The following is a 19,375-nucleotide window of genomic DNA, read 5'->3' as shown; positions in this document are numbered from 1 at the left end:
GGTACAGGGTCTCACTGCATAGATTGGACTCAGTGATCCTCCTGTTTACAGCTTCCCAAGTGCTGGGATTACAGGCACATGCCACCATACCCAGTCTCAATCGCCATCTCAGCACACCCCAGGGGCGGGGGCTGGCCAGCTCGGCAGGCCCGGGATGAAACTCCCAGCCCCTGCGTCTGCCAAAGCAGGTGCTTTAATCCACTGAGCTATTTGGCCGGCCCCTGATTTATTTCACTTATGAGTGTAGTCACTAGTTGCATCCATTTACCTATAAAAGCATCAAGTTTATCTTTTTCTAGCTAATAATATTCCATTGTGTAAAAATACAACATCTTTTTAAAAATCCATTCCTCAGGTAATGGGCATTTGTGATGTTTCCGAGATTAATTATGACAAATTCTGCTGCCATCAACATGGGTGCACATGTATCTCTGTGTTTTCAATTCTTCTGAAAAAAATTTTAGGAGGGGAATAGTCGAGTTAAATCACACCTCTAGTCCTAGTTTTTTGAGGAATCCACACTGATTTTCATAGTGGTTGTACCAGTCTACAATCTCATCAGCAATGGAGATGGTTCCTTTTTCCCCATGGCTCCTCCAGCATTTGTTATTGGTTGACTTCTTGATGATAGGCATTCTTTGTTGGGTGAGATGGATTCTCAGTGTTGTTTTAATTTGCATTTCTGGAATGACCAATGATGTTGAACATTTTTTCATGTTTATTTACCATTTGCATTTCTTCTACTTGAAAAGTGTATGTTCATCTCAGTTTCTCATTTTTGGATTGGGTCTTTCAATTTTGGGGCCTGATTTTAAAAAAATTCTTTACCTGTTCTAGGTAGAAGTCTTTTTTTGTGAAGGACAGTTTGCTATAATTATTCCCCAATTTGTGGATTTTCTTTTTATTCTGTTGGTGATTTTTTTTTCGTGTGCAGAAACTTCAAAAAGATGAGATCCCAGTTGTTTATTCTTTGAAGTATTTCCCATGCAATTCGGTTTTTGTTCATGAATTCTCTACCTATCCCTATTCCTTTAAAATTTCTGCCTACTTTCTCCTCCAGGAAAGTTAATGTTTCTGTTTTAATATTTAAATGTTGGATCTATTTTGACTGTAGTTTAGTGCATAGTGACAGACATGGGTCTAATTTTAGCCTTTGACATGTGGAAAGCCAGTTTTTCTAGCACCATTTATTAAAGAGGCTATATTACTTCCAATGAATGTGTTTGACCCTTTTATCAAAGATAAAATGGATGAATGTGTTTGTAGTTGTGTCTGCATCTTCTAATCTGTTCTACTGTTCCTCGAGTCTGTTTTTTTTGTTTGTTTGCTTGTTTTTTGCCAGTGCCATGCTGATTTTGTCACAACAGATTTGTAGTATAATTTCAAGTCAGGGATTGTGATGTCTCTTGCCTTTCCTTTGTTGCCTGGGATTGCTTTGGCTATTCTAGGACTCTTCTGGTTCTAGATGAATTTTTGCAATGTTTTCTCTATATCTGTGAAGTATACTAATGGTATTTTAATTGGGATCGCGTTGATTCTGTATAACAATTTGGACAGTATGTCCATTTTCACAATATTGATTCTTCCTATCCAGGAGCAAGGAATATCTTTCATTTTCTGAAATCCTCTTCAATAGCTCTTCTCAGAGTTTTGTAATTTTCACTGTATAAGTCTTTTACTTCCTTTGTGAGAATGATTCATATTTCTCTTTTTAAAATGTTATTATGAAAAGCATGATTTCCTTACTTTCTCAGTGCATTTTTTCTTTGTGTAGAGAAATGCTGTTGATTTCTGAGTGTTGGCTTTGTATCCTGCTACACTACTGAATTTGGTTCTTAAGTGTACAAGGGTCTAGGTGGACAGTAGAAACTATGTTTTATGACCTGACTATGGGATAAAAGTATTGTTGCCTATTAGTTTTGGTGTCCTCTTTTGAATTTCATCTGTAAAACAAAGATAATAACACTTACCATTATCATAAGGAAGAAAATAGACAATATATCCACTGACTATCTACAAGACACTCACAAAGATTCTAGTAGCTCCCTCCTAAAATGTCCTGAATTCTCCCATTATAAAAAACTCATCAGAATGACTTTCATAGAAGTGTTTGATATAAAAACATTATCATAAGTATAAAATTAAACTATTAGAATTATAAATACATAAAGTTTTTGTCTTTGTAAGTATTCAGGTTTTATAAATATCCATAGATTGTTATTTATTTATGATTGCAGTTCAATTTCATTTGGTTGAGAGTCTTCTATACAACTCTGTGCTCTGCAGTTATAAGCCATATATTGTTATGTCCTCTTTGAAATATTCTGCCATCAACACTGTTTTAAGGACCATGTGGACTGTCCTACAGTGTAATGGGGGTTATTCTCTATAGAGGAGATTTTCAAAATTCAAAAAAAAATTCACTTAATTTAAATACCCATGGATCACACACTGACACCAACTTTATTATTTTTCCATGAAATGAAAGTGTATAAGTATAATGGCAATCCATAGAGTTGGTACCCATGATAAAATCAGCAAGAAAGAAGAGAGCAGCTGTCTACTTTACGCACTCTGCTTGGCCTTTTTTTTTTAAATGTCCATTCCGAAATGCCACATAAGAGTTTCTGTGAGCACCATAAGATCCTCTGAAATGTTAAAGACTTCTCCCCACAGTCAATTTTTCAGTTTATCTGGAATCCTGGCCATTTGGACATCCACAAGGTGGGCTGCTGCTGGCCTTCAGCAGTTTTAACCTAATGTCCGCTGCTTCAGGTCAATTTCCTTCCAAAGGTTGGTGGTACTGTTTTTCCATGTACTGGTTTTTTTTTTTTTTTTTTTTTTTCAGAGCATGCTCAGGCCAGTTATGTCTGCCTTTGCATTAAATTTGTCCTGAGCCATTGCTATTGGAGGAATACTTTATAATGATATTCTTCATTATCTTATTAACCTGCCGCATGCGTGTTATACTAAGCGATAATTTCAGCTAAACTTCATAATAATGATTACAGACAGAAGAATGGTGAGCCGTTGAAATATGCATGTAGATTAAACATCTAATCTCACTGCCTGTGTATGGATAATAAGAAAATAACATTCATTTCTGTACTAGTATATCCAATAAAAATATAATCATCTTTAGATATGGAAGCAGAAATTCATTACAGCAAAAATTTTCTTAATTTGTTGTATTTCTATTAAACCATACTATTAATATTTTATAAATCTCTAACTCCAGTTAAAGTCTATGACTCCTGTCTCGAACTACTATTGTATTTCAATTGACCCTTATAAAAGTTGATTGTAATCTCTCCAAATGAATGCAAAAATTCAAAGTGACGAGGAATACTTTCAGACTAAGACCTTTTCATAGTGTGTGACTGAACACCATGGCAGGGCTCTGCTTCCTGTGTAGCACAGTAACGTTCCACGTGTTGGCCATGCACGGACAGTGACCGGTACAACGCTGCATGTTGATGCACGAACCTTACAGACAGAATATCATTGTAAAATATTTCTGAAGCGTGTTTGTGTAATGACTACTGTACATGGAGGCTTTTGTTCATTGTGAGAAACTAAAAATAAGTCAGCATTTCATTGACACATGCATGAGGCTGTACAGTTTTGTATGTAAACTATTCCTCTCTGTACTTCTCAGTTATTCTTGTCATTGACTTATCCAAATTTATACGCACAGTTGTGTCTTCAGGTTGCTGGTCTTTCTCACTTTTTTCTTTAAGTTCTGTAAATAAATGTCATAAATATACATCGGTGTTGTCTTTTCATAATTAACCATTGTTTTGCAAAGGACCATACTGGCATTTTAACCTAAAATGCCATTTTTAGTATGGTGTATACCTGCTGCAAAGGGAATAATAGTGTTGGTTTACACCTTGGAAACACACAAGCAAGTTGGTGTAAACAGGCAGAATATTGGTATTATAAACATCTATACACCACGGTTCATATACTTATAAATTAATGTCCCTTCTATTTCTTTTGAATATTTGTCTATATGACTGTAAATATACATTTAAATGTATATTTCCATGTGAGACATAATGTTTCTTATGATTTATCCTTTTCACTAAGATACTTTTTCTCTGCCACAGACTGAGATGTGTCTAACAACAATTTATAACAAGACAGTACTGCAGAGAATGAACCAAAAAAAAAATCATTGAGTCCATTCTACATTATGGAAAAAAATACTATGTCAATGTTCTAAATTAACTTCTCAGGTTGTAAGCAGGTTGTGATTTGGCATGCTTGTTCAAAATGCACTCAGCATGTATTGAGATTCTTTTAATTTTTATGTGAATTGTTTGCATATGTGGTTATTATATGTGATTTCATTGCACTTGTATGTACTTGTAGCAAAATGTTTCTATTATGCTTGATTTTGCTGGACATTCTCGAATGACCTAGCAACTCAAGAATCAAAAGTGTTTTGTGCTGTCTTCTGTAATATGTATACTCTCTGACGTTTTGTCATACCTTGTCAGCTTTTAACTTTATTCCTATCCAACAAGATATCTTTCATATTTGTTGGAAACAAATTTATGCAAAGACAACTTTAGTAAGCTTCGCTCCACACAATTCTTTATTATACTGACCATTTCTTGATGTTGGAAAATGTAATATCAACTCTCTCTCTTGCAGTTGACCCACCTTCAGACTTGAATTTTAAAATTATAGATGAAAATACTGTGCATATGTCATGGGGAAAACCAGTTGATCCAATTGTGGGTTACAGAATAACAGTGGATCCTACCACAGGTAACTTTCAAGATATTGGGGGATTTAAGACATAACATCCTATCTCTTTCCATTTCATCATGAAGGAGCTACAATTATATAGCCAGATACTTAGTGAACTACAGAGTTCCAGGTCAAAACTCACTCTTCTGCTTTTGCAGTGTGAGCTTTATTAACAAGATTATTTTGTGCTAAGGTGCTATTAATACAAATGGACTTTTAATATTTTTTTATCCTGCTCAGGATATTGCTGGTAATTTTTGATCATATCAAATAGAATTCTTAGATTTAGCAATCTTCTTTAATTACTTTGATGTTTTTGGTATTTTGGTACGGTGTTCATACTGAGCAAAGAAGTTGTTATGCCTTACTCAGAATCCCACCTATGTTAGAGTCAGGTCACTTCATTCTAGGATGACAGTGAGTGATGATGTAGTTTGGGTGGGTGGATTCTGTAGATCCTAGGTTGAGACCTGGGAAACCAAACCAAACTTCAATCCAAGCAAAACTTGTTCTGAGTGTTCTTCAGCTTTTTACCATTTGTGTCAGTGATAGTATCCAAGTATGGAGAGCCAATGTCTGTTGATTAACTTTTAATTGCAAGATGGATTGAACAATTAATTATTTCCACTGGCCAAGTACAAGAAGTCTTCACTGGCTGACAGTAGAGATAGATAATGGCAAAACAACTTGTCACTAGGGCCATTTTGCTTATCCTTTGGCCTCTAAAAATACCAGAGTTCATCAAGGAACTTTATTTATTTATTTATTTATTATTTTTATTTTTTGGTGGAACCAGGGATTGAACTCAGGCCCTTGCATTTGTCAGGCAATCACTTATTCTATTGAGTTATCTCCCTGGCCTCAATCAAGGAACTTTAAAAGAAATATGATGTAAGACCTTAAAAAAGGATCAAGAACCTACTTTTATCCTCTTTGGAACTTCTCAGATATATTTGCCATTAAGAAATGCAATGTTTCCAATACAAAAAGCAGTTCAAATAGGTTCTGTCCAGTTTCCAGATATTGGAAGCTACCATCTCCCAGCACTTAGAAACTTTTCAGAGGGTGTACCCCATGCCTCAGATCCACAAAGTCTCTTTATTTTAAAGAGAAAGCAGCAGTTAAAATAATACAGAATTTCAAACCAAGATGACAGGAAATTAACAATGGCTATTACATTGCATATTATTATTGTCAAAGTTCTTATGCAAATACCAAGATGTAGGCATGCAAAACTGATCAAACCATATATCTGCCTTCTGGGATACTGGTTGTTTTTGCATATTTCACAGGTGAATCAGGAGTCCTTCTCAGGATTCTGTTACACATGCTACCTTTCCTAATGTCTCAATGAAAATTTGATGTAATTGAAAATATTAGTAGACAGTCCTGAGGAACTACAGCATTTTTGGATTGATTTGAAAAATCAGCTGAATCTAGAAGGAAGTACATTGTCACTATATAATAAATGCTCATTACATTGTACCTTGAAATGTTTGATACCAAATTAAGTCAATTCAGAAGGGCATGGTTACTACCTATTAAGTTATAGACTCATTTAATCTTAGAGGATATATTATTTCCATGTAAGTTGTTTCTTATTAAGGATTAGTTTAAACCTATGAGGGTTGTTTCCCTTGATTTTAATTCTGTTCTTTGTTTTAGTTCTCCCGAGTACAATGGGAAAGTATTTTGTTCATAAAAATTCATAAAAAGTTGGTTATGTACATTTGTCTTTAAAAACACTAAGATGTTTTTGGTTTGCTATTCCTTTAATCTATAAGAAATCTGAGACTTAAAAGGCATTGACTATTACTATAACAAGTAAAGCAATGTCAATATACTTATTGAATTTCTAAAATTCAAGGTCCTGCTTTTAAAAGACTGTTTAAAAACAACGTTTAGATTATTTGAAAAAATACGGGGCTGGCCTGATAGTTCAGCAGGCTAAAGCACTTGCTTAGGTAGAGCACAGTGGCCAGGGTTTGATCCCCGGCCTGCCATGCTGGCCTCACCTACATACACTGAGATGGCGACTGAGACTGGGCATGGTGGCACAAGCCTGTAATCCAGCACTTGGGAAGCTGAAAACAGGAGAATCACTATGAGTCCAATCTACATAGTGAGACCCTGTACACCCTGTAGACTGTGTCTTAAATACAGAGGAAAAGTACATTGAATTTTTCAGATTTTTAATACATCTGAAAATTATAGTATATTGGTTTGTGTTATATTTTAAAATATGTTGTGTTCATATTTTACTTTTCTATATTTCTAGATGGTCCCACCAAAGAATTTACCCTTGCAGCCAGTACCACTGAAACTTTATTATCAGATCTTATACCTGAAATAGAGTATGTGGTGACAATAACTTCATATGATGAAGTAGAAGAAAGTGTGCCAGTTATAGGCCAACTAACAAGTAAGCTTATAAATATATTCAAGTATTTTTGTATTTTTCTTTAGCAGAAGATTTTTCCCAATTTCAAATTTAATTTCCTGTTCTACAGTTAATTTATATGAACATTATCAATTCTTCTGTGACTCTAATTATTAGTGGATGTAAAGAATTCATTCTAGGTCTCTGGAAGTAGCACAAATGTTCTGAAGGAAAATTATTTAAAATATTAAACTTTGCTAGGCAATAATGTTAAAGTCTTTTTGAAATATCTCTAAATTTTCAGTAATAACAGTTAATTACAAAGGGTTTGCTCACTTGGCAGTCTGATCCTCCAGGCACAATCATTTGAAAGACAATGGACAAAAACAGTATATTTATTTCTTACTATGAATTGTTTGTTTGGTTTCATTTCCCTTTGTAACAACTAGGTTTCATTCAGTTCAAACAGGTGGTTCATCAAAGCTAGAGGAAAAGAAACCTGGAAAAAAAGAGATACAAAGTGAGTGTTTCTCTCTATTTTGGCATGAATTTGTTTGTAGTAGTCAGTAACATGTAAAGATGTTCCAGTTATATGCAAAAATCAATCTTATTCTTCTATTCCTTTCTATAAGCTTTATCTAGGAGAAGCACAGGCAGTATGAAAAATCTATAATTAGATCATTATAATAAAGTCTGATTTTCTAGCTAATTTTTTATTCTAAGATAAACTGATAAAAAGAAGTGGCATGTAGGGATATGTGAGAAATACAAGGCTGGAGAAACACTCCCCATTAGTGTTGAAGCAACTCATTTAGCAGGAAGGCCCTGTTCAAAGGCTAAGTGGTGTTGTGCTCATCTCTGGGGTGCTGATATTTTCTGAGTCAATGGCAGCTTTTCCAATCTTCTCTATAGAGTTTCTCTAAGATAACTGTGATAAATTAGTGCAGCTGGTGTAATTAAATGAAAGCAGTTTCATTTAGGGTCGGTTTCATGGTTATTAGCCTCTTTTTGTCTTGCATGGCTTTATCTGCCTTACTAGTATGGACTCCTAAGGGGTTTCTTGGATGTCTTATTTTGCTACTTTGTGAAAACTGGATTTGCATCCCAGAATAACAAGAAAAAGATTGTAAACACAAACTTCTTTATCCAATCTCTTTATCATTCTTTCATTTGTCTAGTACATAATCTGAAGTGAGGTTTATAATGTGAAGTTACAATGCTAATACTTTCCCCGTGGCATCAATATTTATGCTAAATCAAAGCGTTATGCTAATTGTAGACTTTTTAACAGACTTAAATTGTCCTATTAAACAGTGTGCAAAAATTATTTAAGCATGCAACTTGTATCTAGATTTCTCTCTTTTTTTTTTTTTTTTTTGTTGTGTGTGGTACCGGGGATTGAACTCAGGACCCTGTGCTTGCCCAGCAGGTACTTATTCTACTGAGCTATCTCCTTGGCTGTGCATCTGGATTTCAAAACTTTCCAGGACCCTCTCGTTCTCTTCCTAGCTCAGCTATCTACAAGGACTCAAACATTTTCAGGAAATAAATTTAGCATCGTCTTACAAACACAAATTGCTGGGGTTGGAGGGATAGCTCAGTGGCACAGTACCTGCTTGGCAAGCATAAGGTCCTGAGTTCACTTCCCAGTACCCATGAAGAAAAGAAAAGAAAGTCACAAATACAGATTTCTGCTGCCATAGTCAAGTCAGCCATCAGAAGACTGAAGGAACTGAAAGACCAGTAGAAGCTCTTACTATTTGAGACATCCCTAGTCTATAATAAATGGGTTAATTTATGTAAAAAAAAAAAGCCAAAACAAACAAACAAACAAAAAAATAAGGCTGCATGTGGTACCCTTAAAGCACTTCAATGCAATAGGTTGGTATTCTATCTTGACTGGTATTCTCCTCAAGCATGTCATGGCTACAATTATTTCTCTTCTTGTCTGATATCTTGTATAGTGACACAAAGACAGCTAGCTCCCAGGTGCGTCTTGGTGAAGACCTTGAGCACAGTTCTGTGGGTGCTAATAAAGTTTTATGTTCTCTTCTGCGTGTGGATGAAGAAGCATCACTAAGTATAGGAAGGGAATGATTTTAAAGGACAACATTTTTGCCGTGTTAGCTTATATTTCTTAAGGATGGATTGAGTTAATAATGCAACATTTTAAAAAGATGTCAAATGTATTTCAGAATGCTCTGTCAGTGCCTGGACTGACTTAGTTTTCCTCGTGGATGGCTCATGGAGTGTGGGAAGAAATAATTTCAAGTACATTTTAGACTTTATTGCTGCTCTTGTGTCTGCTTTTGACATTGGGGAGGAGAAGACAAGGGTTGGAGTTGTTCAGTACAGCTCTGATACCAGGACTGAATTTAACTTAAATCAATACTACCAAAGGGATGATCTTCTTGCTGCAATTAAAAAAATCCCATACAAAGGTGGCAATACAATGACAGGTATGTTTCACTAATTTCACTAAAAAGCATGACAAAGGAAATATCTGTCTTGAAAAGAAATTAAGCATTGCTCAGCTGTCATGTGTTTAATACCTTCTTTGAAACTGATCACATAGTTTTCAACTCGGGCAAAATTGAGTAGCATAAAGCAGATGAACATGTTCCTCTTCCCTGCAGGGGATGCTATTGATTATTTGGTGAAAAACACTTTCACCGAATCTGCTGGAGCAAGAGTTGGCTTTCCTAAAGTGGCAATTATTATTACGGATGGCAAATCCCAGGATGAAGTAGAAATTCCAGCACGAGAACTTCGTGATATTGGAGTTGAAGTGTTCTCTTTGGGTAAGTTAGGTTGCCTAATTAGTATATTCTAGAATGATTTCAATATGTATATTAAGTAGGAAGATGAAAAATTGATTTCTCAGACAAGGATGCTATTGGAAAGGTTTACTGTGTTTTAAAGTATAGTATCAAGCCAAATTGTCTGTGAGTAAAAATTCTGCTTATCCTCTTTCCCACATGTAAATTCCCTTAGCATGTGCAACAGGTGAGGTGATATCCCCATTCTTTGCCAGCTCTCTACTGTTCAAAGAATCCTGGGCCAGTCATTCTAATAAGACTCTTCTTGGATTTTCATTAAATTTTTTTATGTGTTTCCTACATTATGTAATGCTCGAGGAATTCTGAAGGTTCCAGCTCTGTCAGGATTCTGCAAAAGAATGTATTCTCATTATGTGGCAGAGACAAATGATGACATGGTTGGATTGAGGGCTCCCTCTGCTTAGTAAACACTCATTGCCTCTTTGGCGGGGCACTTTATGTGAAATTATAAAATGCCCTTTCTGTCTGAACACTTTTGCATTTGTTAGGAAATAAAGCAGTTCTGGCTGATGATGTAATGAGGGTTGGAAGATGGCTTAGTTCTGAAAGATGGAGCAAACAAAGGGGCTCTTCAGATTGACACCTTTCCCATTTCAATAGATCCTTGGCCTCTTCTTTTAAGGTATTAAAGCTGCAGATGCAAAAGAGCTGAAACAAATTGCATCCACACCTTCTCTGAACCATGTTTTCAATGTGGCCAATTTTGATGGAATTGTGGACATTCAGAATGAGATCATCTCCCAGGTGTGCACAGGTGTCGATGAACAGCTTGGTGAACTGGTTAGTGGAGAAGAAGGTGAGTGTGTTGCTTGTTGAGAGTTTCTCGGGTGCCAAGATTTGAGAGCATGTGTGGCTTTACAGACATCCTGGAAGTAGACACACATCTACTTGCCTGCATGCTCCAGTGACTATCCAACTTTATACTCCATTGCTTTTTCAGCATTTAGCTTGGTAATGCCATTTATACTACCCCCCCCCACCATGGAAGATTAAATACTTTTTTGGGGGGGTCCTGGGGATCAAACTCAGGACTTTGAACTTGCCAGACAGGTGCTTATGCCACTGAGCTATCTCTCCAGCTCAATAAAATTTCTACCATTGTAAATTTCTTAAAAGTTAGAAGAAACAAGGGCTGGCCAAATAGCTCAGCAGATTAAAGCACCTGCAAGCAGGCACAGGGGCTGGGGGTTCGATCCCTGGGCCTGCTGTGCTGATTCTGCCCCCAGGGTGGGCTGAGATAGTAATTGAGACTGGGGTGGTGGCGCACACCTGTAATCTCAGCTCTTGGGAGGCTGTAAACAGGTGGATCACTATGAGTCTGATCTAGTACTGAGACCTTGAATATCCTGCAGACTCTTCCCTAAAATAAAATAAAATAAAAAATTAGAAAAAACAAGTTTTGACTTGCTCTCCTTATAAAGAACCTCTTATGCATGTTGTCTGTCCATAGTCAGGCTCTACTGCTACTTCTTAAAATTATCTCACCCTCCAGCTTAAGCATTGCTAGGCTAGAAAGAAGATTTACTTTAGTATCTATGACTTAGTAACAACCTTGTTTCTATTTGTTGGCTATCACAAGGGCTTTCCATCATCACACTCTGCTTAAAAGCTTTTAAAAATATTGCAAAGATCAAATTGATACTCTCAAATTGGAACATTTTACTCATTCTATCAGTTGTCATGAAAGGAAGAGGCGTTTGCAAAAGACATTTCACAGGCATCATTTAGATCATGACACGTCACAATTCAAAGCCTTTCATATTTTTGCATGATTGTTCTCCACTCTGAAAATTGACAAATGATTAAAGACAATTTCTAAATAGTTACTTCCTCGATCATACGAATGGATTATTCTCCAAACCCCAAGACTTTTCAGCAGTGTTCACTGCCTCTCACTCTGAACTCTTCACAACCTCTTCCCATTCTTCATGGACTCTGCAACTTGAACTTTTTGTTCCGTATTATAAAACTGGTCTTTCCCCACTGCCAGTTTCCTCTCTGAGCTCATCTTTTATTGATTGATTGACTAATTGATTGACTGATGATCAGCTTGTAAACATGTGAATTACTTGGTGAGGTGCAGTTGCATGTAGGCCAGGAAGGCTGATCTTGTGAACTCTCTGAACCTCCTGTGAGGGACAGGGTCATGCCACCGTTGTTCACCCCTGTCCCTTCGGCCTTCTGTTCCCTGTGCTGTCCCTGCATCACTCAGGAGATTTCACCGAACACCCAGCTGCCACATCTGTTGCTCCCATGGCTTCTCATTTGAATATCATTCATGCACTACATCATCTTTTTTAATCTTTCACTTTTTTGTGTATTTAGTACAAGATCTCATGGTGATCCTCCTGTTTCAGCCTCCCCAGTGCTGAGATTACAGGCATGTGACACCATACCTGGTTTCAGAGCCGGCATGGTGTGCCCAGGATTCCTGGGCTGGCACAGCCTGTGGTACTGGGCATCAAACCTGGGTCCTTGTGCTGGCAGGCAGATGCTTAGACTGCCAAGCTGTCTCCTCAGCCTCATGCAGTACATCTGATTGCTTTTTTTTGAGCTGATGAATAGACTTCTGCCTGTTCTTGTAACCACTTTACGTACTATATTTTCAGGGCAGTTGATTGCACTTCTGTATCTAGAATTTTGAATACTTGTCTGAAATATCTTCAAATAACTTAATTGTTAAATATACAATTACGTTCTATAGTGAAAAAGAATAAAAGATTGGTAAATTATCAATATTTACATACCCATATGCATGTGGTAAACCATTATTTCACCTGTTTGGTCGAACTTTGAACATAATTGAACTTTTTTTCTCACTCTGAATTAAGTGGGATTAGAGTTGTTTAAAATTATAAAATATCTTATCATGTCCTAACTATTAAATGCTTATTCTTTCTTGTTAGTTAAAATACTTTTTAATGATCACAATTATTCCTTTACAATGTAAAAGAAGAAAATTTTATAAATAATTGTGCAAATTGTTGATTTAACATATCCTTATCAAGTTCTGACTTGGGAATGCATTTATTTATTTTTATATTTTTCTTAGTGTTGCTCAGGATTAAATGCAGGGCCATGGTGCATGTTAGACAAGTGCCCACTGCATTGCCAGCCAAGGCTATGCAGACTTTGAGATGGGAAAACAAAGGTAACGAGTGAAATGCCCAAACCGGAATGGAAATCTCAGCTCCAGAGAAGGGTCAGACAGCAGATGTCCCAGCCACTAGTTTCTTCCTAAGACTTTCCTTGTCTCTAAGCTTTTCAGCAACCTGAATAAAAATGAGACGCTGGTTACTTTGGGTTTGTTAGGTACAGGTGGAATTAGAGGAGAGAGTGTGTCCGAAAAGTGTGCTTGACCTATTCACCATTAATTTAAATACGGAGAATTGAAGATCCAGCCTTTCCGAAGTCTGTGACTTGATCAACAGCGTTGAATCTAGTTGCTATTAACTACTATCTTCTTGTTACTTTTTAGTTGTTGAGCCTCCTTCCAATTTGGTTGCTACTGAAGTCTCATCAAAATACATTAAACTAAGGTGGGATCCATCACCCAGCCCAGTGACTGGCTACAAAATCCTCCTCAACCCAATGGCCGTGGGTGGTCGACATCATGCTTTGAGCGTGGGACCAAAAACAACCATGCTCAATGTCCGTGACCTGTCTGCAGACATGGAATACCAGATCAGTGTGTCTGCTATGAAGGGACTGACCTCTAGTGAGCCCATTTCAATAATGGAAAAGACTCAGCCCATGAAGGTTCAAGTGGGTAAGTTAATAGGACACCCTTGAGTTGGGATATGTGTAGGTCATTCTTGACAGAATACCCTCCTGGCTCAGACTTTGTTTTAAACAGAATATCTGCAATGATTTTCTTTGAGAGGAGCATGCTTAGGATTGGAGGGCAGAGAGAAAAGGAAAAGAGAGAGCTCTAGCTAGGGCTGAATATGCATATGTGGAGGTGAATTGGGGCAAATAATAAGAGTTAACATCTATAAGGCCGGCGAGATAACTCAGCGCACTAAGCACCTCCTTTGGCAAGGGCTGGGACCAGGGCTCGATCCCCGGTCCTGCATGCCATGCTGAGCCGGCCACCAAGTCCAGGCGTGGTAGCGCACCCCTAAAATCCTAGTGCTAGGGAGGCTGAAAACAGGAGGATCACAATGAGTCCAAGCTATGTAGTGAGAACCTGTACACCCTAAATACATAAATGAAAAAAAAAATCATAATAAAGAGAAAGAAACTAAGAAAGGCAGATATCTCTCTTTTATTGATTTATTCATATCTTTTGATACTTACTGGACTTTCTTTCACTTTACAGAGTGCTCACGTGGTGTGGATATAAAAGCTGACATTGTATTTTTGGTCGATGGGTCCTATAGCATTGGAATTGCAAACTTTGTTAAAGTTCGAGCCTTTTTGGAAGTTCTCGCAAAGAGTTTTGAGATTTCACCAAATAGAGTCCAGATAAGCCTTGTACAGTACAGCAGAGATCCTCACACTGAGTTCACTTTGAAAGAATTTACCAGAGTAGAAGATATAATTAAAGCAATAAACACCTTCCCCTACAGAGGAGGATCTACGAACACTGGCAAAGCCATGACTTATGTCAGAGAGAAGATATTTGTACCTAACAAGGGTTCAAGAAGCAATGTACCAAAGGTCATGATTCTCATCACGGATGGGAAATCATCTGATGCTTTCAGAGATCCTGCCATAAAACTGAGAAATTCAGACGTTGAAATCTTTGCGGTTGGTGTGAAGGATGCCGTTCGCTCAGAGCTGGAAGCCATTGCCTCTCCTCCCGCCGAGACCCACGTGTTCACAGTGGAAGACTTTGATGCTTTCCAGAGGATATCTTTTGAGCTCACACAGTCTATCTGTCTTAGAATTGAACAAGAATTGGCAGCAATAAAGAAAAAAGGTTAGTATAGCTTTGTTCATGAGCAAAGCCTTTGGAAGGTAACACTGTGGGGCAATATACTTCTTCTGTTCCTATGTTATTGAAAATCACTGAACTTATTTTATTTACTCCTGATGTGTGGCTCTCTCCTGGGTGTGGATTATTTCTTTGAAAAGCTGCTTACCCATAACAGTCATCAGATGGTTTTGATTTGATTTTATATTTCATTTTATTTTTGGTAGAACCAGGGATTGAACTTAGGCCCTTGCACTTGCCAGGCAAGCACTTACTCTACTGAGCTATCTCCCAGCCCCCGTCAGGTGGTTTTTTCCTAGACTCTCAGGTAGATCTGGACACCTATTTGGCATAGGCAGTAATCATTTAAGAAGAACCACTGTGTGCTGGAGATTGAGCTACATCCTTTGGACCAAAGGCTACTAGAACATAGACTTACACCTTTGAATCTTTCTATGCATTCCTTTTTCTGTATCACACTGGGGCAGTGTTTCACACATCTGGAGTTTCTCATTTTCATTTATCTTCATTCTCTCTTTTTTTTTATGTATTTAGTACAAGGTCCACAGGGTTTCACTACACAGCTTGGAGTCATAGTGACCCTCCTGTTTTCAGCTTCCCAAGCGCTGGGATTATAGGAACGCACCACCACACCCAGTTCTATCTTCATTCTCTTTTACTGTCGAAAGCCCACTCTTTTCAGCAAGACTTCCTTAAGAGTTCTAGCATTATAATACACATGCTCATTCTCACTTGCACGATGTTTTTATGTACTGCTTTCTTTGTTAATAACTTTGTGCTCTAATAGCTCTCTAGTTTATTGGCATGTCCCCTAAGGAGAGCACTAGAGATTTAGTTTGCTGAAGGCTTAGTTTGAGAAATAAATACCCTGTCCTTAAGAAAAATTCCGTCATTTTGGGCCAGCCAGATAGCTCAGCAGACTAAAGCACCAGCATAGGCAAGCACAGGGACTGGGGTTCGATCCCTGGCATGCCGTGCCAGCCCCGCACCCAGGGTGCGCTGAGACACAATTGAGACTGGGCATCGTAGCATGCAACTGTAATCCCAGCATTTGGGAGGCTGAAAACAGGAGAATAGCTATGAGTCCAATCTATGTAGTAAAACCCTATAGACCCTGTACTAAATATAAAAAAAAGCAAACCGAAAAATTCCTTCATTGTGTTCTTAGATATCTGTCAGCATGGTTGAGTGGGGTGAGTGGGAAACTTTTAGACCTACTGTTCTAATATTGCGCGTGTGGCTAGGGCCAGTCTATCACTGCTTTGTCTTTAAAGAGCTCAAAAATTACACTCTGTTTTGAATAGGTGTTTATAACAGCACCAGGATGCTCAAGACAGACAATTACAAGTGCTGCGCAAGGCTGTGAGGGAGTGACTGCCTCCCTCAGGTCATGCATGGCGGGATCACTCAGTATGTTGGTTTTGATGACTTTTCTCCCGAGTGAATATATGTCATTTCAGAAAGATAGTCATTAGCCATTTTGTTTTATGGGTTTAAAATTTTTAAGCTCTCTCTCTCTCTCTCTCTCTCTCTCTCTCTCTCTCTCTTTAAACAGCTTATGTGCCTCCAAAGAATCTTAGTTTTTCTGAGGTGACTTCGTATAGCTTCAAAGCCAACTGGGATCCAGCAGGGGACAATGTACTTTCCTATCACATCACATACAAAGAGGCCACGGGGGATGACAGGGTCACCGTGGTGGAGCCAGCCTTGAGCACCAGCGTTGTGCTCAACAACCTGAAGCCAGAGACGCTGTATGTGGTGAACGTGACCGCGGAGTATGACGAAGGCTTCAGCATTCCTGCAGCTGGAGAAGAGACTACCCAGGAAGGTGGGACGGGGCAGCCACCCGGGGGGGGGGGGGGTTCAGGAGCTAGCTATTTATTGTAGAACAAAGTTTCAGTTTGTCATACCATCTGCTTCATAGTCCAGAACTGTGAAGGCCTTTGTAGGATTTGGCCCCTTTAAAAATACATTTATTCATAAATCTTTTTTTTTTTTTTAAGAAAAAGATCGTTAAATAAAACTTTTAGATTTACTTGGATATTTGAGTTTCATAAACAATGAAAATTGTTGATAATTATGGAATTCACTTTTATTTATTATTTATTTATTTATTTATTTATTTTATATTTTCTTAGGGAAAGGTCTACAGGGTGTTCAGGGTCTCACTACTACATCAGACTCGTAGTGATCCACCTGTTTACAGCATCCCAAGAGCTGGGATTACAGGTGTGCATCACCACGCCCAGTCTGGAATTCACTTTTGAAGTACTACTCATCCATCTTTTGCTGCCCTGCATTTCAGTAATATCATATTTTATTTATTTTATTCTTTTGGCGTATGTGGCTGACTCAGCCTGCCCTGGGGGCTGGACTGGCATGGCATGTAGTGTGGGGGATCAAACCTGTGGTCCCTGCACTTGCCTAAGCTTGCCTGAGCAGGCACTTTAGACCACTGAGCTATCTCACCAGCCTTATCGTAGTTTAAATGTTCCATTTGCCATTGCTAAAGGAGCCAATGGCAGATACACAGATACACACACACACACACACACACACACCTGCCATAAAAGATTGTATGTTATCTTCCTTTTAAAAACTATAGTAAAATATATTATTTTAGTCATTTCAAATGTACATTTCAGTAACATTAAGTATAATTATTTTCCATGCTACCATCTCCACAGTCTATCTCCAGAGTGTGTGGAGCTACAAGTCTATAGCTATTAGACCACAATTCCCCATTTCCTAGTCCCCCTGCTCCTGGGGACCACCATTCCACTCTCTGCCTCTATGGCTTTGCTAGTTCTATGTGCAGCCTTGGGAGGGATTCATATGGTACGTGACCCTTTGTTTTGGGCTTACTTCACTTGGTGTAATGTCTTCAGGGTTCCCCCATGTTGCTATTTGTATCAGGATTTCTTTTATTTTGAAAGCTGGATGTTAGTCTGTTGTATATATCGATCCCATCTTATTTAACCATCCGTTGATAAGTATTTGCTTTGCTTCCTTCTTTTCACTGTTGTGACTGGTGTTGCATGACACAGTGTGCTAATTTTACCAATATTTTAAGGTCTACTTGTATAGATGGATCCTCTTTACTGGATAGAATGGAATATATTTTGATGTGATTCATTACTTTTGACATTTAAAGACATCAGTTTAATTTGAATAGGGGACGATGAAGATGAAGCTGTTACTCTTAACATAGCAACTGTTACTATAGATGTACATTATTCTTCCTGACTGGAGATAAGAGAGACAAAGCCCAAAAAAGCAGTGGGAGGAATTGAAGACTGTTGCTAAGCAGTGTTTGTAGGCAAGATTGGCATACATCAACAGACTTTGTTGAAAAAAGCCAGAGAATCTGTTTTTCTCTGAAATAGCTTTCTAATAAGATTTTTATCTTTTCTCTGGGCATGGTTAGGTGCAGTTCTGACCCAGGACTAAAAAATAAACAAAATGGCCTAAGGTGTTCTGTTACGATTTTGGTGTTTCGGGAGACTGGAAGTTCATCTACAATATGGTCTTCTGTTGAGTTTCTGTAATGACCACTGACGCTTGATGGGCCTGGCCCTTTTCCCTGAGCACTTCTAGATGGGGACACGATGGTTGTGCCAATAAGGAATTTGAGTAAAAGATTTTTCAAACAAAATGTAAAATACCCTGCCCAACTGTTGAATTCTATACCCCTGTTTACTTCTGATACCTTCCTGTAAAAACAGAGAAAAGTACAATGTTGACTGTTTAATATCCTAACTGGACTACTAATCCTCCAGAGGGCTTTGTCCCTAGCAGTGTTAGCGCTTTTTTTTTTTTTTAAGTGTATTTAGTACAGGGTATACAGGGTCTCACTACGAAGATTTGACTCATAGTGATCCTCCTGTTTACAGCCTCCCAAGTGCTGGGATTATAGGCATGTGCCACCATGCCCAATCTAAATCACTCTCTCAGTGCCCCCAGTGGGTGGGGCTAGCACAGCACACCGGGGATTGAACTCTGGCCCCTGCATCTGCCTAAGCAGGCACTTTAATCTGCTGAGCTATTTGACCAGCTCCAGTGTTAGCTCTTAAAATGGGAGAAAGCCAGTGTTGGGTTTCTGTAAGAGGCTGAGGCAGAGGTGACCTAGGCTGGAGCATTGCAAATTACCTCTAATCTTAGCCATGTTAAGGCACCAGAACTTGGGTTGAAACCCTTCCCACTCCCCACTCTTGGAAAGTTGTGCTCTGATGAATAGTATTTCTGTGCCTTAAGTAGGCTGAGTAAGTTTGCCTTGTTTACAAGTGTTTTGGTGCTGCTTTGATCAGGGAGTATTTTTCTTTTTTGGTTATGTATAGAACTACTTTCTCCTCCCACAAAACTTCTTGTGAAAACAAACTGTAAAATAAACATTAAGCACTCCCCCACATACCCCAATGTAAAGGATTTTTGAGTAGTAGCTACTCTAGTCATATA

General features: G+C 38.1%; 1 protein-coding gene across 3 annotated transcripts in view; it reads left to right on the top strand.

Annotated features, from left to right (window-relative positions):
• Positions 1-19,375, top strand: part of Col12a1 (collagen type XII alpha 1 chain) — a 120,439-nt gene that overhangs the window by 7,164 nt on the left and 93,900 nt on the right. For 2 of the 3 annotated variants that reach the window (XM_012514611.2, XM_023700822.1), the window contains exons 3-11: positions 4,663-4,779; positions 7,040-7,183; positions 7,602-7,661; positions 9,337-9,600; positions 9,778-9,942; positions 10,604-10,777; positions 13,460-13,750; positions 14,303-14,905; positions 16,476-16,748. The exons of the other annotated variant lie outside the window; for it this stretch is intronic. In XM_012514611.2, the coding sequence (XP_012370065.1) occupies positions 4,663-4,779; positions 7,040-7,183; positions 7,602-7,661; positions 9,337-9,600; positions 9,778-9,942; positions 10,604-10,777; positions 13,460-13,750; positions 14,303-14,905; positions 16,476-16,748 (2,091 nt within the window). The remainder of the gene's footprint in view (positions 1-4,662; positions 4,780-7,039; positions 7,184-7,601; positions 7,662-9,336; positions 9,601-9,777; positions 9,943-10,603; positions 10,778-13,459; positions 13,751-14,302; positions 14,906-16,475; positions 16,749-19,375) is intronic. 3 annotated transcript variants of the gene reach the window in all.

This window comes from Octodon degus, unplaced genomic scaffold (assembly GCF_000260255.1).
Source record: "Octodon degus isolate 3935 unplaced genomic scaffold, OctDeg1.0 scaffold00001, whole genome shotgun sequence".
Classification (NCBI taxonomy): Eukaryota; Metazoa; Chordata; class Mammalia; order Rodentia; family Octodontidae; genus Octodon; species Octodon degus.
The sequence above is the reverse complement of the archived record's forward strand: the minus strand, read 5'-3'. Positions and strand labels throughout refer to the sequence as shown.